Source organism: Oncorhynchus clarkii, chromosome 15 (genome assembly GCF_045791955.1).
Source record: "Oncorhynchus clarkii lewisi isolate Uvic-CL-2024 chromosome 15, UVic_Ocla_1.0, whole genome shotgun sequence".
Lineage (NCBI taxonomy): Eukaryota > Metazoa > Chordata > Actinopteri > Salmoniformes > Salmonidae > Oncorhynchus > Oncorhynchus clarkii.
This window is the reverse complement of record NC_092161.1, coordinates 25,512,617-25,535,041: the sequence shown is the minus strand read 5'-3', so window position 1 is coordinate 25,535,041 and position 22,425 is coordinate 25,512,617. Positions and strand designations below refer to the sequence as shown.

Below are 22,425 nucleotides of genomic sequence, written 5' to 3'. Positions count from 1 at the left end.
TTGCGAGAAGCCGTCTTAAGGGGAAGGTTCTGAGTGGAGAGCCAAACTCTCTGACCGCGACAATATCTAGGACTCTTAGTTCTACGCTTATTAGCAGCCCTCACAGTCTGCGCCCTATAACGGCAAAGTGCAGACCTGACCCTCTTCCAGGTGCGCTCGCAACGTTGGACAAAAGCCTGAGCGGAGGGGACGCTGGACTCGGCGAACTGAGATGAGAACAGCGGAGGCTGGTACCCGAGGCTACTCTGAAAAGGAGATAGCCCGGTCGCAGACGAAGGAAGCGAGTTGTGGGCGTATTCTGCCCAGGGAAGCTGTTCTGACCAAGACGCAGGGTTGCGAAAAGAAAGACTGCGTAAGATGCGACCAATAGTCTGATTGGCCCGTTCTGCTTGACCGTTAGACTGGGGGTGAAAGCCGGAAGAGAGACTGACGGAAGCCCCAATCAAACGGCAAAACTCCCTCCAAAATTGAGACGTGAATTGCGGACCTCTGTCCGAAACGACGTCTGACGGAAGGCCATGAATTCTGAACACATTCTCGATGATGATTTGTGCCGTCTCTTTAGCAGAAGGAAGCTTAGCAAGGGGAATGAAATGGGCCGCCTTAGAGAACCTATCGACAACCGTAAGAATAACAGTCTTCCCCGCTGACGAAGGCAGTCCGGTGACAAAATCTAAGGCGATGTGAGACCACGGTCGAGAGGGAATAGGAAGCGGCCTGAGACGGCCGGCAGGAGGAGAGTTACCGGACTTAGTCTGCGCGCAGACCGAACAAGCAGCCACGAAACGACGCGTGTCATGCTCCCGGGTGGGCCACCAAAAACGCTGGCGAATGGAAGCAAGCGTACCCCGAACGCCAGGGTGGCCGGCTAACTTGGCAGAGTGAGCCCACTGAAGAACGGCCAGACGAGTAGGAACGGGAACGAAAAGAAGGTTCCTAGGACAAGCGCGCGGCGACGGAGTGTGAGTGAGCGCTTGTTTTACCTGCCTCTCAATTCCCCAGACAGTCAACCCGACAACACGCCCCTCAGGGAGAATCCCCTCGGGGTCAGTGGAGGCTACTGAAGAACTGAAGAGACGAGACAAAGCATCAGGCTTGGTGTTCTTAGAGCCCGGACGATAAGAAATCACGAACTCGAAACGAGCGAAAAACAGCGCCCAACGCGCCTGACGCGCATTAAGTCGTTTGGCAGAACGGATGTACTCAAGGTTCCTATGGTCAGTCCAAACGACAAAAGGAACGGTCGCCCCCTCCAACCACTGTCGCCATTCGCCTAGGGCTAACCGGATGGCGAGCAGTTCGCGGTTACCCACATCATAGTTACGTTCCGACGGCGACAGGCGATGAGAAAAATACGCGCATGGGTGGACCTTGTCGTCAGAGAGGGAGCGCTGAGAAAGAATGGCTCCCACGCCCACCTCTGACGCGTCAACCTCGACAACGAACTGTCTAGAGACGTCAGGTGTAACAAGGATAGGAGCGGATGTAAAACGATTCTTGAGGAGATCAAAAGCTCCCTGGGCGGAAACGGACCACTTAAAGCACGTCTTGACAGAAGTAAGGGCTGTGAGAGGAGCGGCCACCTGACCGAAATTACGGATGAAACGACGATAGAAGTTCGCGAAGCCGAGAAAGCGCTGCAGCTCGACGCGTGACTTAGGGACGGGCCAATCAATGACAGCTTGGACTTTAGCGGGATCCATCTTAATGCCTTCAGCGGAAATAACAGAACCGAGAAATGTGACGGAGGAGGCATGAAAAGTGCACTTCTCAGCCTTCACAAAAAGACAATTCTCTAAAAAGCGCTGGAGGACACGTCGAACGTGCTGAACATGAATCTGGAGTGACGGTGAAAAAATCAGGATATCGTCAAGGTAAACGAAAACAAAGATGTTCAGCATGTCTCTCAGGACATCATTGACTAATGCCTGAAAGACAGCTGGAGCGTTAGCGAGGCCGAAAGGAAGAACCCGGTATTCAAAGTGCCCTAACGGAGTGTTAAACGCCGTCTTCCACTCGTCCCCCTCCCTGATGCGCACGAGATGGTAAGCGTTACGAAGGTCCAACTTAGTGAAAAACCTGGCTCCCTGCAGAATCTCGAAGGCTGAAGACATAAGAGGAAGCGGATAACGATTCTTAACTGTTATGTCATTCAGCCCTCGATAATCTATGCAGGGGCGCAGAGACCCGTCCTTCTTCTTGACAAAAAAAAACCCCGCTCCGGCGGGAGAGGAGGAGGGGACTATGGTACCGGCGTCAAGAGCTACAGACAAATAATCCTCGAGAGCCTTACGTTCGGGAGCCGACAGAGAGTATAGTCTACCCCGGGGGGGAGTGGTTCCCGGAAGGAGATCAATACTACAATCATACGACCGGTGTGGAGGAAGAGAGGTGGCCCTGGACCGACTGAACACCGTGCGCAGATCGTGATATTCCTCCGGCACCCCTGTCAAATCACCAGGCTCCTCCTGTGAAGAAGAGACAGAGGAAACAGGAGGGATAGCAGACATTAAACATTTCACATGACAAGAGACGTTCCAGGAGAGGATAGAATTACTAGACCAATTAATGGAAGGATTATGACAAACTAGCCAGGGATGGCCCAAAACAACAGGTGTAAAAGGTGAACGAAAAATCAAAAAAGAAATGGTTTCGCTATGATTACCAGAAACAGTGAGGGTTAAAGGTAGCGTCTCACGCTGAATCCTGGGGAGAGGACTACCATCCAGGGCGAACAAGGCCGTGGACTCCCTTAACTGTCTGAGAGGAATGTCATGTTCCCGAGCCCAGGTCTCGTCCATAAAACAGCCCTCCGCCCCAGAGTCTATTAAGGCACTGCAGGAAGCTGACGAACCGGTCCAGCGTAGATGGACCGACAAGGTAGTGCAGGATCTTGAAGGAGAGACAGGAGTAGTAGCGCTCACCAGTAGCCCTCCGCTTACTGATGAGCTCTGGCTTTTACTGGACATGAAGTGACAAAATGACCAGCAGAACCGCAATAGAGACAGAGGCGGTTGGTGATTCTCCGTTCCCTCTCCTTAGTCGAGATGCGGATACCTCCCAGCTGCATAGGCTCAGCTCCCGAGCCGGCAGAGGAAGATGGTAGTGATGCGGAGAGGGGGGCAACGGAGAACGCGAGCTCCTTTCCACGAGCTCGGTGACGCAGATCAACCCGTCGCTCAATGCGAATAGCGAGTTCAATCAGGGAATCCACGCTGGAAGGGACCTCCCGGGAGAGAATCTCATCCTTTACCTCTGCGCGGAGACCCTCCAGAAAACGAGCGAGCAAAGCCGGCTCGTTCCAGCCACTGGAGGCAGCAAGAGTGCGAAACTCAATAGAGTAGTCTGTTATGGATCGATTACCTTGACATAGGGAAGACAGGGCCCTGGAAGCCTCCTCCCCAAAAACAGATCGATCAAAAACCCGTATCATCTCCTCCTTAAAGTCCTGATACTGGTTAGTACACTCAGCCCTTGCCTCCCAGATTGCCGTGCCCCACTCACGAGCCCGTCCAATAAGGAGAGATATGACGTAGGCGACACGAGCAGTGCTCCTGGAGTAAGTGTTGGGCTGGAGAGAAAACACAATATCACACTGGGTGAGGAACGAGCGGCATTCAGTGGGCTCCCCAGAGTAACACGGCGGGTTATTGATTCTGGGCTCCGGAGATTCGAAAGCCCTGGAAGTGGCCGGTGGATCGAGGCGGAGATGGTGAACCTGTTCTGTGAGGTTGGAGACTTGGGTGGCCAGGGTCTCAACGGCATGTCGAGCAGCAGACACTTCCTGCTCGTGTCTGCCTAGCATCGCTCCCTGGATCCCGACGGCTGAGTGGAGAGGATCCGAAGTCGCTGGGTCCATTCTTGGTCGGATTCTTCTGTTATGGTGAGTGAATGAGGACCCAAAAGCGAACTAACTTAAACAGAGCTTCTTTAATAACCAAACATAGGTAGGCTCAGATAGACCGGCAGATTCCGACAGGACAGGACAAGGTTACAGCAAACATGACGATAGTCTGGCTCAGGCATGAAACACAAACAAGAATCCGACAAGGACAGGAACAGAAACAGAGAGAGATATAGGGACCTAATCAGAGGGAAAAAGGGAACAGGTGGGAAACGGGGTGAATGGGTAGTTAGAGGAGACAAGGAACAGCTGGGAGAAAGCGGGGGAGAAAAGGTAACCTAACAACGACCAGCAGAGGGAGACAGGGTGAAGGGAAAGGACAGAGACAAGACACAACATGACACATTCAATAGCCATCCGGCATCATCCATTTTTCATAACCTATGCTACGTAACATATGACTAATGCACATTATATACAGTAGCAAGGATTTGTTGTGTGTTATTAGCTGGTTGGTTTGAGCCCTGAATGCTGATTGGCTGACAGCCGTGGTATGTCAGACCGTATACCACGTGTATGACAAAACATTTATTTTTACTACTCTAATTTCATTGGTAACCAGTTTATAATAGCAATAAGACACCTCGGGGGTTTGTGATAAAAGGCCAATATACCACTCCGCAATGCGTTGTACCTAAGAACAGCCCTTAGCCCTGGTATATTAGCCATATACCACATCCCTTCGGGCCTTATTGCTTAATTATAAACCTACTGTGCTCTATGTCACATTTTCCTTCAGGAAGAAATAGAGGCACAGATGAAAGCAGACAAAATCAAACTGGCATTGGAGAAGCTGAAAGAGGCCAAAGTCAAAAAGGTAAGTAGCATGACAGAGGATGAAACACTATACAAAATCCAATACATTGTCCACCAACCAAAAGAGGCATTTCGGGGAGAAGGAAAGAAAACCCCGAACAGCAGTCAAGCTCAATGATCATTCTCTTTTCTGTTTCCATTCATCCTGATAATTGATGTCTGCCTTACATAGGACAAAATGGTTTCCTTCTCTGTGTGATTTGTGGACACTTCCACATCTTCAAAGCAGCCGTCTGCTAAATCACTGACACATGTGGCCTTTCTGGCACTACTGCTAGCAAGAGAGAAAATAGCTTGGTTTGTGAAATCTACAATTTTACTCAGATTCACCGCAATAATGCTTTTGAAAATAAACCATCATTAATATTATATAATAGATGTAATAAGCTGTCATAACAGCATCATAACATGACATTGGAACATGTCAAACATTGTCACTCAGCAGCGGATTGGCAGCTTTTCAGGCAATTGCAAAATAGATGCACTTCTTCAATTAAGAAAGATAAAATCAAGCTACACTCTAAGTTCTATCTTAGACTGCTGGTGATCTCTCTTAATTTTGGAAAACAGTTCAACTGCTCTTCCGTCTCCCAGCCTCTAGTTTACTCAAAGAAAGATCTGTCAACTTCTAGTCAATCTTTGTTTTCATTTCAACTAGACGCCTGGCTTGATTCTTTTTTTAAATTAAAATGCACTGGGGCTGATCTGCTTGATCCTTTCTTGTTGCAGCTTTATGTTCCCCTGATTGCAGAATCATTGACACATACTTTTAACCTGACGATTATCTCTGGTGCTAACTCCAGGGTTTGGAAGGTTGCCCATGTGCTTCCTCTCCACAAAGCTGGTGACCCCTCCGACCTACATATTTATTGCCCAATCTCTAAACTGTCTTGCCTATCAACTTTCCGTTTATGTCTTCCCTAGCTAAGAAATTAATTCTAAGTGCTTATCAATCTGGTTTAAGGTCAAATCATAGCACCATCTCTGCTGAATCACTGGTTTTAAATGATGTGGTAAATTGTAGGAAACTCTGGAAACTCTGTGCTGCCCTCTTCTTTGATCTGTCAAAAGTGTTTGATATCGTTGACCACTTTCTACTAATTCAAAGACTGTCTGAAGTTGGCCTGGATCAGGCATCATGTAATTGGTTTAAAAACTACATTACAGAAAGGACACAATGAGTATTCTCTGATGGTGTTAAGTCAAGTTTCCTTGATAATGCGAAAGGTGTCCCACAGGGGTCGATTTTAGGTCCTGTACTTTTTACTCTCTATAAAAACAATATTGGTCTATCTGCAAGAAATTTGAACATACCTACCTGTATGCAGATAACACAGTTGTGTATGCTATTGCCCCACAGTTGACAGGGCTCTTTCAGAGCTACAATCTGCCTTTATTCCATTGCAGAAAGGCTTTGTTGAACTGAAATTGGTACTTAATGCAGGTAAAACCAAGTCTATGTTATTTTTCAAAACACTTAAAATGGTATATGATGATTTATGCATAAGAATATTGGATGGTGGCAACATTGATTGTGTCCTTGCTTATACAGTGCCTTCAGAAAGTATTCACACCCCTTGACTTTTTACACATTTTGTTGTATTACAATCTGAATTAAAATTTGATTAAATTGAGATTTTTGGTCACTGGCCTAAACACAATACCCCATTATGTCACAATGGAATTATGTTTTTCAGAATATTTACAAATGAATAAAAAATGAAAAGCTGAAAGGTCTTGAGTCAAGAAGTATTCAAACCCTTTGTTATGGCAAGCATAAATATGTTCAGTAGTAAAAAAATTACTCAACAAGTATAAGTTGCATGGACTCACTCTGTGTGCAATAATAGAGTTTAAAATATATTTTTTAGAACTACCTCATCTCTGTAAACTTCACATACAATTATCTGCAAGGTCCCTCACTCAAGCAGTGAATTTCAAACACAGATTCAACCACAAAGAACAGGGACGTTTACCAATGTCTCGCAAAGAAGGGCATTTATTGGTAGATGCTAAAAAACAGACATTGAATATACCTTTGAGCATGGCGAAGTTATTAATTACACTTTGGATGGTGTATCAATACCCCTAGTCATTACAAAGACACAAGCCTTCTTCCTAACTCAGTTGCCGGAGAGGAAGGAATCCGCTCAGGGATTTCACCATGAGTCCAATGGTGAATTTAGTTTAATGGCTGTCATAACAGAAAACTGAGGATGGATCAACAACATTGTAGTTACACCATAATACTAAACTAAGTGACAAAGCGAAAAGAAGGAAGCCTATACATAAATAAAATATTCCAAAACTTGCATCCTGTTTGCAACAAGACACTAAAGTAATACTGTAAAATATGTGGCAAACCAATTAACTTTTTGCCCTGAATACAAAGTGTTATTTTTGGGGCAAATCACATTACTGAGTACCACTCTACATATTCCAAGCATAGTGGTGGCTGCATCATGTTATGGGTATGCTTGTAATTGTTAAGGAATGTTTTCAGGATACAAAATAAACAGAATAGAGTTAATCACAGTCAAAATCCAAGAGGAAAACCTGGTTCAGTAAGCTTTCCATTAGACACTGGGAGATGAATTCACCTTTCAGAAAGATAATAACAAAAAAAGGCTAACTCTACTCTTGAGTAGCTTACCAAGAAGACAGTGAATGTTCCGGAGTGGCCGAGTTACAGTTTTGACTTAAATCGGCTTGAAAATCTATGGCAAGACCTGGAAATGGTTATCAACAACCAATATGCAGCTACCAATACATTGAAACCATTGGATGTATGCACTGTAGTTTATCACAGAGCATTGCGCTTTATTACGGGCAATAGGCTTAGTGCACATCACTGCATTCTGTATCAGAAAGTAGGTTGGCCCTCTTTTCTCTCTTTTTTTTTATAATGCTATTTTACAAAAACGTCCGCTTTAGACATACGCATTACCATGCCGGTCTCAGGGATGGCTAACTCTGGAAATTCCTTCGGTGTCTACAGAGTTAGGTAAATCAGCTTACTTGTGGAATAATCTCCAAAACTTTCTAAAATTGGGTGAATTGGTGCATCTAGGGCATTTCAGACAGCTGATTGAGGACCTTTTTAATGAAGAATGTGCTTGTTTTCCATGACTGTGTATTGCATCTCTGTTTTGTTTTCATATTGTATTGATGTGTATATGCTTGTAATTACAGGGCTCATCTGTAAAAGAGACCTTGGTCTCATCCTGACTCCATGTCAAAATAAAGGTTAAATGCATTTTTTTTATAAATGCCTGAAGCAGTGTGTAAGGTAACTAGATTAGGTGACATTGCAGTCATGTAGGCCAATGTGCCTAATGGCAATATAAAATGACACAAATGAAGGTTCAGGAAACAGACTTTCTGCGGTCTCTGGCCGGTTTCATAGAAACACCTGTCCTGAGCAGAGAGGCGTTTCATTTCTCTGTGGTCTGCAGTGTCGTTCTCTGTGGTCAAACGCCAATGAGGCCTTTTCCTTTACGTGTTCTAAAGGTTAAAGCCAAGGTTCCAGAATGAGCACATTTCATTTGAGAATCCACTTGTTTGAAGACACCTAGTTCTATAAGTGATCCATTACACACACACTACTTAACCATATGGTGCACATCCATCCATTATTCTTCGTAGGAGATGGGGGAAAAAACCTGACCCAAAACGACAAATCCTCTATGACGCTATCGTCTTCGAAAGACACATTTTTATGACACAACTTGGCTGACCTCTGGATGGTCTGCGAAGCTTCTCTGCTTCCTAAGTTGGGATCTGTTGCCAGACGACAGGAAATTCAAGGACACATGAGCCAGGATGTGTGAGCTTAATTCCAGTCTATTTTGGGCTTTATTTATGGGGCGATAGCAAGACCATGACCACCATAGCTCCATAGAGGCTAATGATCATTCAATGCTCCCCTGAGACTGCTCAGCAAGCGCCAATGCTAGCTGTAGCGGCTAGCTCTTTGAGGACTGTTATACAACGGTCAGCTGGAATCAAGACATCTGTATTATCCCCCCCCCCCCCCGCCCCCACACACCTGTACTGTTTTCTCATCAACATCGTACTGGAAACACACTCTGGGCTATAAAGCTGTCATATACATTAAAGCCTATGAAATGACTGATGGAATGAGCTCTGCATAAGCGTTCATGAAAGAATTATGAAGCTATATGGAGAGGAATATGAAGCTATCAACTGTTTTATCCATACATTACCCATGTACTCTACAGCTTTATCATGCAAGTGAGAAGTCATTTGTTATGAGCTGTCATGAATAGGACACACCAGGTGTCGTGAGTCATGATTAATGAAAAGCTCACATCTCGTTCTGTAACACATAAATAAACCATGAAACGACAACCTGAACAGTGTCCTACTGTCATTACAAGTATTACTCGGATTTAGTACACAATACATACTTTCCAATGCCGGCAACATTTAAATGCTCATCTCTGTAAATGTCTCGTATCTCTATGCAGCTGGTGGTGAAAGTGGTGATGCATGACGGTAGCTCCAAGACACTGATGGTGGATGAGAGACAGACAGTGAGGGATGTTCTAGACAACCTGTTTGAGAAGACCCACTGTGACTGCAACGTGGACTGGAGCCTGTCAGAGACCAACCCCGAGCTGCAGCTTGGTGAGCCTGATCCTCTCGCCAAACACACACAGACCCACGCAGGCACGCACACACAATATATACTGTTCTGTGGTTTCAATGCGCTCACTCTATACCACACATACAGAGGGTGATGTACCAGGTGGGATTTTATTCAGGTCCAGATGATGGACTGTGTTTTCATTGGCACGATGACAGCCTTGCTGTGGTGAGCACACAATAAGGCGTTGATGTAACCCACCACACACACACACGCGCACACACACACACACACACACACACACACACACACACACACACACACAAGGCAGGTGGGTTTCATTTCCTGCATTGGGCACGGTCAGTCATCCTCCCTGTTTTGCGGAAATATAGTCCTCATGACCTCAATCCTCCATCTCTCTACCTTAGCAACTGTTGGACTTTATAGGCAACATGTTTGTTCAGTCAGCTCATTACCATGTCTTCGGTTTGCTCTGGAGAAAAACATGCAAATCATGATTTACCTGATGTAATACATTTCTGATCATCTGTAATCCTTTCTGGTTTCCTATAACGCTAAGCTCATTTCTCTAATTGCAGTCAGTTTATGGAGAGTCAAGACAAACCTTCAAACCATTGCCCATATTCTATAACAGTGGATCACAACTTGACTTCATGATAATCTTTGAATTCCTGTTAGTGCAATTTGAATACAGTGGTGCATTTGCATGTATTTTAAACCCCAATGGAAATGAGTGGAAAAAGGAACTTCCCATTGGTCAACACTTGGTTTATTTTTTGTCATGAGGGCTATTTGAAGACCAATGTCGGCCACCTCACCCACATGACATTTTGGACTGTTATCTCTTAAGACTATATTCCATGACAGGGTGTTGCTCTTGAACTGTTACTCTTGAACAAACCAGAAGTACTGCTGATATGACTCTATGCTCAATGCTACATTCCTGTCTATGACACAGATACGCGTCACTCGCAACAAAACGTATTTTTGTTTCAAGGCATACAGTACGTCTGCTTCTATAAAACCTCAAAACATATCTGATCGATTGGAAATTAAATTGATTTTGATCTGCGTCCTAAAACATCCTTGTGAACATAATGTTTTACTGTACATGTTACATGGTGCAAATGTTCTGGAAAATTGTCAAATGTACACTCATAGCTTACCACTGTTGGCATTGTCAAATTAAAGCTGAAGTCTACCCCCTTGAAGTGCCATTTACTTAATCAGATAGCTGATGTTCTGAAAGAGCTGCAAAATCTGGACCCGTACAAATCAGCAGGGCAAGACAATCTGGACCCTCTCTTCCTAAAATTATCGCCGAAATGGTTGCAACCCCTATTACTAGCTTGTTCAACATCTCTTTCGTATCGTCTGAGATCCCCAAAGATTGGAAAGCTGCCGCGGTCATCCCCCTCTTCAAAGGGGGAGACACTCTAGACCCAAACTGCTACAGACCTATATCTATCCTACCCTGCCTTTCTAAGGTCTTCGAAAGCCAAGTTAACAAATAGATCAACGACCATTTCAAATCCCACCTTACCTTCTCCGCTATGCAATCTGGTTTCCGAGCTGGTCACGGGTGCACCTCAGCCACGCTCAAGGTCCTAAACAATATCATAACTGCCATCAATAAGAGACAATACTGTGCAGCTGTATTCATCAACCTGGCCAAGGCTTTCGACTTTGTCAATCACCACATTCTTATCGGCAGACTCAACAGCCTGGGTTTCTCAAATGACTGCCGTGCCTGGTTCACCAACTACTTCTCTGAAAGAGTTCAGTGTGTCAAATCAGAGGGCCTGTTGTCCAGACTTCTGGCAGTCTCTATGGGGGTGCCACAGAGTTCAAACTTCGGGCCGACTCTTTTCTCTGTATACATCAATGATGTCGCTCTTGCTGCTGGTGATTCTCTGATCCACCTCTATGCAGACAACGCCATTCTGTATACCTCTGGCCCTTCTTTGGACACTGTGTTAACTAACCTCCAGACGAGCTTCAATGGCATACAACTCTCCTTCCGTGGCCTCCAACTGCTCTTAAATGCAAGCAAAACTAAATGCATGCTCTTCAACCGATCGCTGCCCACACCTACCCACCCGTCCAGCATCACTACTCTGGACGGTTCTGACTTAGAATATGTGGACAATTATAAATACCTAGGTGTCTTGTTAGACTGTAAACTCTCCTTCCAGACTCACATTAAGCATCTTCAATCCAAAATTAAATGTAGAATCGGCTTCCTATTTCACAACAAAGCATCCTTCACTCATGCTGCCAAACATACCCTAGTAAAACTGACTATCCTACCGATCCTTGACTTCGGCGATGTCATTTACAAAATAGCCTCCAACACTCTACTCAGCAAATTGGATGCAGTCTATCACAGGGCCATCTGTTTTGTCACCAAAGCCCCACCACTGCGACCTGTTTGCTCTCATTGTCTGGCCCTCGCTTCATATCCATCGCTAAACCCACAGGCTCCAGGTCATCTATAAGTTGTTGCTTGGTAAAGCCCCGCCTTATCTCAGCTCACTGGTCACCATAGCAGCACCCACCCGTAGCACGCGCTCCAGCATGTATATTTCACTGGTCACCGACAAAGCCAATTCATCCTTTGGCCGCCTTTCCTTCCAGTTCTCTGCTGCCAATGACTGGAATGAACTGCAAAAATCACTGAAGCTGAAGACTCATGTCTCCCTCACTAACTTTAACCACCAGCTGTCAGAGCAGCTCACAGATCACTGCACATAACCAATCTGTAAATAGCCCATCCAACTACCTTATCACCATATTGTTATTTATTCTGCTAATTTGCACCCCAGTACCGCTACTTGCACACTCATCTTTTGCACATCTATCACCCCAGTGTTTAATTTGCCATACTGTAATAATTTCGCCACTATGGCCTATTTAGTGCCTCACCCTCCTCATCCTACCTCATTTGCACACACTGTGCATAGACTTTCTCTATTGTATTATTGACTGTATGTTTGTTTATTCCATGTGTAACTCTGTGTTGTTGTTTGTGTCGCACTGCTTTGCTTTATCTTGGCCAGGTCGCAGTTGTAAATGAGAACTTGCTCTCAACTGGCCTACCTGGTTAAATAAAGGTGAAATAAAGGTGAAATAAAAATAATATTTTTATTTCCGTGAGACATCCATGTGTTCACCATACACAGCATCCTGCACTGCAACATACCACGATGATACAGTAATGTCGTTCAATGGGATTTTAACCAGTAACCACCCCCTATGGGACTCCTTTAGGAGCAAAGTCTCACACCCTCACTAGCCATTTAATGGCAGTAATAGGCCTGGCCACAGACTACAGCCCTGAAAGCGATTGGCTAATGCTTAAAGCCTGTCTCTGTTTTAGTTAGTACTAGTAGCCTGTCATTGAGAAACATGGTGAAACCACAGTGAAACTCCCAGACATGATGATGAAACACCAGAGCGTGGGTGGGCAACGTGGTGGGAAGAAGCAGAATGTTCTCTTAATAGTTCACTTAATGTGTTGTAATGCCACTTTAAATCTGTAAGCAAATGAGCGACTTGTCTTTTATTGGGCCCATTTTAAGCGCAATACCATTCTGCGTAGAACTGTAAAATGGAGAATTGTACGTTAGTGAAATCTACTTCAAACCGTGTGTGTCCATGTGCTCGATACATTGGTCTCGTAAACTATATTTGGTGATATGCTAGAATTGTTTAGAAACATAACAGTACCTTACAAAACTAAATGAATGTGTGCAGTGAAGAATGTACATTTTCATAGCTGTGTTTGACGTTTTATCAGGGTTAGGGTCACCATTATATTCTACAGCATATTTTTTCGGTGAAAAAAAGGTGTTGCAATAATGATATTGATCAAACTATCAATAATCTCAGACAACATAAGTAAATGTAAAAAAGAGGACATGTTGGCAGGCCAAAGACTCCATCTTATCATTCTTTGACTGACCCCTGATATATTATTTTCTAAGGACTAACATAATAACACATTATAATAGATGAATAACAGGTTATTGTGTGAGCTCTGTGTGCCTTTGTATTGACAGAAAGGGGGTTTGAAGATCACGAGAACCTAGTAGACCCACTGTCTGCATGGACAAGGGACAGTGAAAACAAAGTTCTCTTCCAAGAGAGACCAGACAAATACGAAGTCTTCAAAAACCCTCAGGTGAGTTTTTCACCTTGCTTTCTCAAACGGCAATCCCTTTCTAAGGGTATAATTTGTGCTGAGTAAACATAGAACAAATACACATCCTGCATAGTTATCATCAGAAATGCCTGTTCCGTAAGAAGAATTGACAAAAGGTTTTGCCGACTGCCCCGATTTCAAATAGAGTGAGGTGGTCTGGTCATGATATCCCGGCAGCTCAATACTCAGCAGACCATTTTTCTTGGCCTCTCTGTTTTTGCAAATCAATCTCTCCATTATTTCAACCCTGGTTACTTTCAAGTGTTTGCTCAATCATGAGATATCCTTTCAAAAACAGACAGACCCCTTTATGTCATCTTCACATTGATGCATCAAACAAAATGTCCGCCAGTGAAAGACATGGCAATTTAATAATGTTGAAACAATGTTTATTGTTCCAACAGAGCCCTTTGTATTGTATTAATGCGTTTTGGCTGTTGGCAGTGAGAGGCTGTCGTATCATATGCAGGCCTGAAGTGTATGGAAAAATGTGTGAGGGATTGTCTCATTTCCAAAATACTACATTGTGTATTCTTACAATTATTAAGTGCTTTTATTCTTCCGTGGAAACATGATTACCGTGTAAATCCTTGTGAATATAAGAAAATATGATTTCACTTAAATCCCTCTTGAATAGCATGGCTACTATTGCTATCTAAACTCTTCACATCAGTTAAGATAAAGGTTGAAGTACCATGTGTGATTTTTGTTGTTGTTGTAAAATGTATATTTTAACAGGCATGGTAACGATAATATTTTTCTCACCATAGAACTTTTATCTGTGGAAGAAGGACAAGAAAACTATCAAAGACATGAAAGACAGAGACAAGGAGTTACTCGTGGAGGTAAATAACACAAACACCACCACGTAGACTAGACCGTTGAAAAGATGTGAGACTTCATGTTGAGTGGCAGTTTCCAATGATGTGACCCTTCTGTGACTTCTTGCTCCCTTCCTGCCTCCTCCCCACACAGGAGAACTTCTGTGGGACCTCCATCATCGTGCCTGACTTAGAGGGGGTGCTCTATCTCAGGGAGGATGGCAAGAAGTCGTGGAAACAGCGCCTCTTCCTGCTGCGGGCCTCTGGAATTTATTATGTGCCCAAAGGGAAGAGCAAGGTCAGCAGATCAAAGTTCAGAGGTCAAAAAGGGACATCTTGGGCTACAACCCAGATAAAGAAAACACATCCACTGAATATATGGCCTAGTCAGCCTCAGTTTAGTGTGAACAGAACACTGTACACTCCCAGCTAACCCAACATACATACACAGTTGCTATGTGATCAGAAGTAACCCTTTTCCCCGCAACAACAACAAAAAAGGTAAGAGAAAAAAGAAGTCTGAAACTCTCAATGTCAACTGAGACCTTAATGAAACGGCTGGGAGGTTCTTTACTCTTGGACTACAAAGTTATAGTACTTAGTACTTTTTGCCGTATCAACCCCTTATTCTCTTCAAGCCGCTCTAAAAATACAACTGGAGTATTTGCACCTCATTGGCTACCTATATTCACTTACATCTTTCATCTTGTGGCAACAGTTATTCATACACACGCCATTCGTACATGACATCCTTACATTTTAGGTGCTACTGTAAGGCTACAGTGGCTACTGGCTCTTGTTGCAAGGCATTGATTAAGTGATCACATTATTTTGAAGTTGGGCTGTAGTGTTCGAACACAATACTGCAAGATTCAAGTTTGACGACCTTTTTTCCCCCCCACAGACATCTCGTGACCTGGTGTGTTTCGTCCAGTTCGACAATGTAAATGTGTACTATGGCAAAGAGTTCAAAAACAAATACAAGGCCCCAACAGATTTCTGTTTTGTTCTGAAGGTGAGTGAACAGTTGAAAGCACTTTTTTTTTGGAAGGACGAACCCATTTTAGTCTCACAGCTTAAGAGTCACAGTTAGTGCAAGGTAGATAAAGAGAGAAACTACACAAGTGCATCTCTTCCCCAATATTATCTTCAATTGCTACGTACATTTATTGACTTTTAAATGAATCATGTATGCCCATTGATTCTTGATCGATGCCTCATTAGCTTCGTTCAACTGTCGTACCCCATCGGAACGCAGAATATAACAATAACGCAGAATATAACAGAATAACAGTGTAATTCTAAACAAAACACTGCATCGTCTCAAAAAAATGGTTAAGACTATAATTTTGGGATCAATGGTCAGTCCTTGCATCCAGAGCTCTGTCTAGGAATTTGAGAGTGGTTACATTTTCTCCAGCCCCATCCCACAAGCGTTTCACTATTAACAGCAGTGTCCTCTTTGTTATTGTTTGAACTGCAGATTGCTCCTTTAAACCGAGCATAACTCTTCCACTATGAGCTACTGTAATAGTCTAAATATTGAATAGCTTTATTTGGAAAGGTACAGTATCTCATATGCTGCAAGTGTAAGTACTATGCATGTACATATTAAATAAGCATACAGTGAGGGTTTTGTTTATTATAATTGTAAATAACTCGGGTATATTTTTATGTCACTCTACAGACTGGTACTGTGGTCAACCCAACAGCTGCCTCGCTGGAATTGAGAACTTCAATATATAGTGACAGTTCATTACTTTCAGGAAGTGAAAAGTCCCCCCTTTTTACAGGCCATTGAATTTACAAGTGAGTTAGATCAAATGAATGGCATGAGGAACACTGTAAATGTCGCCAAAAAAATGGTTATTTGGTTTGTAACACGTTAGTCATAATAGAGTGTTTGTCTTGGTGAAAACCCTTTACTTGGAGGCAATATAGTGGGCTCACTTCAGTTGGCTCGGTTTCACATTGTATCTTTCAATAAGATCCGCACTTCTTCTCAGAACACTGATTTGAAAAAACGAGAATTGGATGGGTTGGTGGTTATAGTCTTTTAAGGATCTGAAACTGTTCTTTCTTTTCTTCCCTCCTCTTGGAAACACTTGAATCAGCAACAACCATTATTCTCTAGGCCTAGGAGGTGTTGGGAATCAAAGCCAAAGAGCTTAGAGAGGGAAGGAGAATTACATTTCACTGAGAGATATCCCCCCCAAGGCCAGAGGGTTGAAGAAGTGAGGCTGAAGGAAGATGATCTCAGTCAATGCAGCAGACAGGTTGGAACCCTGGGCAAGTTTAGCAAAGGTCTCTAATATCTAGCTCTGCATTGGGTTATCAATGCTCATATTGCAATCCTGAAGGAGTGTAACGGAGCTAGGCATTTGGACTCAGATGTTACAGAGAGCAATAGTAATGGCATCTTTCTGTAGGCACTAGTGGAGACTAACTCCACCATGGCTCGTTGGCCAAAGCTAATGGGGAAATGAATGCGGTTTTTGTAGGGTTTTTCCGATAAACGCTGAAAATAAGGTCTGTGGTAAACACAGGAACCAGAGGTAGAACATGCTAACTCGTTTTCGTTTTTTGGGACTACAAGCTGGACAGTTCTATTATCTTACTATAGTGTGACACAACCCATGTTTACTGGGTTCAACACTCCAAAGTTTCAATCACAGTATATTACCCAGACAGTAGTGGTTACATCTGCCCAGTGGTGAGCTTTACAACACTGAGAGACCAAAACAAAGACCAAAACAAAATGCACTGGCCCACAATTTTAAACAGACTGTGACCCCTAGTGGCACTACCAGGCACATTCCGCTTCACAGTGGAAAACACTGAATCATACCAATCAGTGTGTGGTAATGGCCCTACAACAAAGTCAAGACATTTTCTCTCAGATAGACAATGATCTCATACAAACTGCTGTGTTTGAACAACGGCAAGGGGAGCTTCACCAGCTTTTCAGTGACGCATTCAATATGGAGGAGGAGTTCACTATCTTAAATCTCACCACTGTCATCAGTCTGTAACCCTTAATTCTGCTAATGTGGATATCTGATATTTTCATGCAATCTACATTAGAGGACTTCAGAGATCATATGGCTGGAATCACCCCCCCCCCCCCCCCAAAAAAAAAAAAAACACATTGGAAGCTCATACAGGGTAGTGATACAAAAAACCTGCGTTGGAGGTGACGCGATCGTTTTGTCCCACTGATTCGCTACCCTAAAGATGTGTCCTTTCTCTCCATCCCCATCCCTAACTTCAGCACCCCCAGATCCAGAAAGAGTCTCAGTATATTAAGTATCTGTGCTGTGATGACGCCTGGACCATGAATCTCTGGGTGACGGGGATACGCATCGCAAAGGTGAGCGCAGACAGCTCAACAGCCCGTATATCTAAGGCATAAACACAAACGGTGACGTGTTAGACAGACAGGGTTTGGTGGTCTTGCGTGTATTGTAACGGTTGGTGTTTGTCCCTCTCAGTATGGGAAGTCTCTGTACGAAAACTACAAAACTTCGATGAAGAAGGCTGCAATCACCACTGCATGGACCAACCGTACTGCCGGTACAACGTCCATTCCGTCAACACCTTCCCCTACCACGAAAGGTTAGTAAACCCCTTTTCTGCTGGTAGAGATTAGCTGTGAGCAAAAAAGATTATCAATGGATAGATCATCGTTGTTTTACTATACTGGGTGTACAATGTCAAGAACCCTTCAAATCAAAATTGAATTAATGACTGCATTGATAAGATGAAATATCTTATTTATTGCTTGTCTGTTTCTCTCTGCTCTTCTCCCAGCCAAAGCTTCTGGTCAGGCCAATGGACATGCTCCACAGCCCCCTGCAGAACCCGTGGCCAAGGTTGGCAATGCACCGCCTCCACCACCACCCATGTTACCTACACAGATCCTACCCCCGCCACCCCCTGACCCAGTGCTGCCCCCACCACCACCGCCCCAGGCTACCAAGAAAAGCCCACCAGCAACCTCTGTCCCACGACAACTGCCCAGCCTGCCCACCAGCTTCCCTCCATTACCGACATCCATGGCCAACCTCCCTCCACCACCTCCATCTCTCTCCCAGGACGACAGCTCTGAGTCACCTCCAGACTTCCTCCCTCCCCCACCTCCAACTCTTGGATTCGGTCCAGGTGCCGGCTCGTTACCCCCTCCACCTCCAGTCAGCTTCCTACCACCACCACCACCGGACCCAGGTTTTCCCCTACCACCTCCACCACCTGATCCTGCCTTCTGCCCTGTGACCAACAGGGATTCCTTACCAGCACCTCCGCCTCGCCAGTCCAATATAGGGGCTGGAGCACCCCCGCCTCCACCTCCTCCCCCATCTGCCTCGGCAGGGTTACAATCGACCCCGTCGGTGAGGAGAACAGGCCCCCCTCCACCCAAGAGGACTACACCACCGCTAGCAGCGCCCGGGGGCGGGGACTTCATGTCAGAACTAGCCAAGGCTATGGCTAAGAAACGTGGCAATCAGTAAACAGGGGATTGGTGCACACACTCATCCCTTACATTCAGGAAAATCAACCACCGGTGATAGTAGTTGATACAGACTTTTAAAGCAAAGAGTATTACAGATCTGATTTAAGAACAGCAACTACTTTATGTTTACTGAACTGTAAGTGATAAATTAGTTGGGAAGTTATTTGTTTGTGAATCGGAGAGGCTTTTACATCAAAGAGATTTATTAGACTACTGTGTAAAGTGGGGTCACTTGCAAGATTGAAAAATATTCATGTTAATCACCAACTGAGGGGCAGAAGGAGGCTCAAGGTTAGAGAAGCCGGCCAGTAAGTGTTTTGCCGGTTCGAATCCGTTGGCCGACAAGGGAAATCTGGCAGGAGTCGGCAACCAGTTGGAGTTGATCTTGACAAAGTTTGTTGCAGTTGATCCAATGACTTTATGCATTGTACATACTGTAACTAGTTCTGCATTTCGGTGGAGGCTTATGTTTAAATAATGTATAAATACACATTTCTCAATAAGATCATTTTACTCCGAGAACAGACATGTTTCCAATCTTCTCTTGTCTGAATAAATATATTATACAGAACTGCAAATTAATATTCTGTCCTCATTTCTTGAAACCTAACATCCGTACAGATTGTGTGGGTAACAAAACCTACTCTAAGAGACTTTCTTTGAACGATTGGAGGGAATGATAAACTTTGTCTCCTTTAAAAAGGAGAGTGCACCTGCTGCCATTAGCTGGCTGTATGTGACATATGTAACATGCAGCCTCAACCTATCGGTTGCACTTCATCTTTCATAATGAACCAGTGTTAGATCCCCTTATGCATAATCCCCAACCAATACTCCACACTGTATAGTTGAGATTCCGGGCAACATTTAAGGGAGATAATGTTCTCTAGGCTAGAGAGTATTACTGTTCTTGTGTTTCAATGTCTGTTGGAGACGAGAGAGACCCGATAACGTTTTGTTTTCGAAAGCATGAAAGGATAAATTAGCTCATTGCACGTTTCTGTATTCAAAAGGACATTTCATTTAATTCATTACACATTTATTACGACGTCACAGTGTTTCCAAAACAGCTTCTGATTGTTCCCTTTCCTTTCTCATCTTGAATTACATGAAGTCAGCAAACAGGGTTACGTTCATGGTCATCCAACAGTTGCGTGAACATGTATACAGATTCATTCCACCATGATGGCTATGTAGATGTGAACTGCAGTCAAAAGATGCTGAACAATGTTGAAACTGGTGTTGAATAATTTTTTTGTGATCCTGAACACACCTAAAATATTATGTTATGATGAGTCCCGTCATATTGAGGCAGAGGCGTCACTCAGGAGGAACAGCTGACCTTTAACCCCTGGGCCCACCATTGGGGTTGTGCTGCATACCCTGCCTCGGGAGAATAGACAATAGGAAAAGGAGGACCGAGCACTCCCCCATTCTCATCGATGAGGCTGTAATGGAGCAGGTTGAGAGCTTCAAGTTCCTTGGTGTCCACATCAACATCAAACTATCATGGCCCAAACACACCAAGACAGTTGTGAAGAGGGCACGACAAAGCCTATTCCCCCTCAGGAGACTGAAAAGATTTGCATGGGTCCTCAGATCCTCAAAAAGTTCTACATCTACACCAACAAGAGCATCCTGACCGGTTGCATCACTGCCTGGCATGGCAACTGCTCGGCCTCCGACTGCAAGGCACTACAGAGGGTAGCCCAGCCCAGTACATCACTGGGGCCAAGCTTTCTGCCATCCAGGACCTCTATACCAGGCGGTGTCAGAGGAAAGCCCTAAGAATTGTCAAAGACTCCAGTCACCATAGTCATAGAATGTTCTCTCTGCTACCGCATGGCAAGCGGTACCGGAGCACCAAGTCTAGGTCCAAAAGGCTTCTAAATATCTTCTACCCCCAAGCCATAAGACTCCTGAATAGCTAATCAAACGGCTACCTAGATTATTTGCATTGCCACCCCCCCTCTTTTACGCTGCTGCTACTCTCTGTTTATTATCTATGAGTAGTCACTTTAGCTCTACCTACATGTACATATTACCTCAATTACCTCGACTAACCTTTGCCCCCACACATTGACTCGTTGTACCGGTACCCCCCTGCATATAGCCTCATTACTGTTATTTTACTGCTGCTCTTTAATTATTATTATATTTAAAAAATGTACTTATCTGTTTTTTACTGAACACTTATTTGTCTTAAAACTGCATTGTTGATTGAGGGCTTGGAAGTAAGCATTTCACTAATGTAACATTACTTTAATGTTAACTAGATAACCTATGCATGAAAATGGGATACAGTGTGCAGTTGGAGTCACCAAAATACAGCATTGACTAACTATAATCCGAAACCCAACCAAAACAAACTGCAATTCTTTTATATTTTATTTCACCTTTATTTAACCAGGTATGACAGTTGAGAACAAGTTCTCATTTACAACTGCGACCTGGCCAAGATAAAGCAAAGCAGTGTGACACAAACAACAACACAGAGTTACACATAAACAAACATACAGTCAATAACGCAATATAAAAAATCGATATACAGTGTGTGCAAATGAGGTAAGATTAGGGAGGTAAGGCAATAAATAGGTCGTAGTGGTGAAGTAAATACAATTGAGCAATTAAACACCTGAGTGATGTTGCTGTAACGTGTTACTCGTCATGCATGTCTGTTTTCTGCTTTCCCACGACCCACCCCGCCCCAGCCTCCACCTGTTATGCCTCTGCTTTTGTTTCAGACAGAGGGATTTGTACAGCGTACCTTTCTCACTGCCTGTAATTATTATTATTATTATTATCTTAACGTGATGCATCTCTGGCAGTGAGCTACCCCGAAGGAGCAGAGCTCGATGTCAGGACTAATGTATTGCTTTATTGTCATCTTTTTCCAATAAATTGTTAAACGAATGTGTGGCGTTTCCTGTCTGAACGATCGTCTCTACGGTGTATTGGATTCTTTTATCATATTCTCCTGTTGCTCCCCAGAAGAGCATGGGAAAACATGTTTGTATGGCGGCGTGTCAGCATGTGCCCATGCAGTGCAACTTTCCGTACAGTAACTGAGTGAGCGTTGGGGTGAAGGTAACAGAAAGAGATCCTCCAGATCCTCCAGCACAATCCCCATCTCTCACTCTACTTTCTCTCTCCCCCCTCTCTCTTTCTCTCTCCCCCCCCCTCTCTCTTTCTCTCCCCCCCCCTCTCTCTCTTTCGCTCTCTTCTCCTCTAAGTGGACACGCTTATCCCCTTGCCGCGTTTATTTGCCTTTTGGAGGTGTTGGTCACAGAAGTAAGAGAAATGTAGGACACATTTAGCTGTTGTTGTATTGTCCAGGAGGAGTGAGGGAAAAACAGGGAGATTCTGCAACATACACACATACAAAAACTCTTTCCTTGATCTTATCTTACCATCTGCTTCTGACACACTCAAACACAGTCTACTCAACCAATACACTAAAACAAAGTCTCATATATACTGAAACAAAGTCTATATTTTACTGTCAGTATTTGCTTGGCAACGGATTTGACTTTGAAACTG

At 44.1% G+C, this 22,425-nt stretch overlaps 1 protein-coding gene across 2 annotated transcripts in view; it reads left to right on the top strand.

Moving 5' to 3' along the window:
* The window catches only part of LOC139367106 (amyloid beta (A4) precursor protein-binding, family B, member 1 interacting protein), a 34,829-nt gene extending 15,356 nt beyond the window's left edge, over positions 1 to 19,473 (top strand). Inside the window, exons 5-13 of one of the 2 annotated variants that reach the window (XM_071105155.1) lie at positions 4,644 to 4,721; positions 9,211 to 9,370; positions 13,412 to 13,533; positions 14,325 to 14,399; positions 14,530 to 14,673; positions 15,280 to 15,390; positions 17,647 to 17,745; positions 17,867 to 17,990; positions 18,186 to 19,473. In XM_071105155.1, the coding sequence (XP_070961256.1) occupies positions 4,644 to 4,721; positions 9,211 to 9,370; positions 13,412 to 13,533; positions 14,325 to 14,399; positions 14,530 to 14,673; positions 15,280 to 15,390; positions 17,647 to 17,745; positions 17,867 to 17,990; positions 18,186 to 18,883 (1,611 nt within the window). In that variant the 3' untranslated portion in view covers positions 18,884 to 19,473. The remainder of the gene's footprint in view (positions 1 to 4,643; positions 4,722 to 9,210; positions 9,371 to 13,411; positions 13,534 to 14,324; positions 14,400 to 14,529; positions 14,674 to 15,279; positions 15,391 to 17,646; positions 17,746 to 17,866; positions 17,991 to 18,185) is intronic. The other variant, XM_071105156.1, reaches the window with a different exon arrangement.
* The last annotated feature ends 2,952 nt before the right edge of the window (positions 19,474 to 22,425 follow it).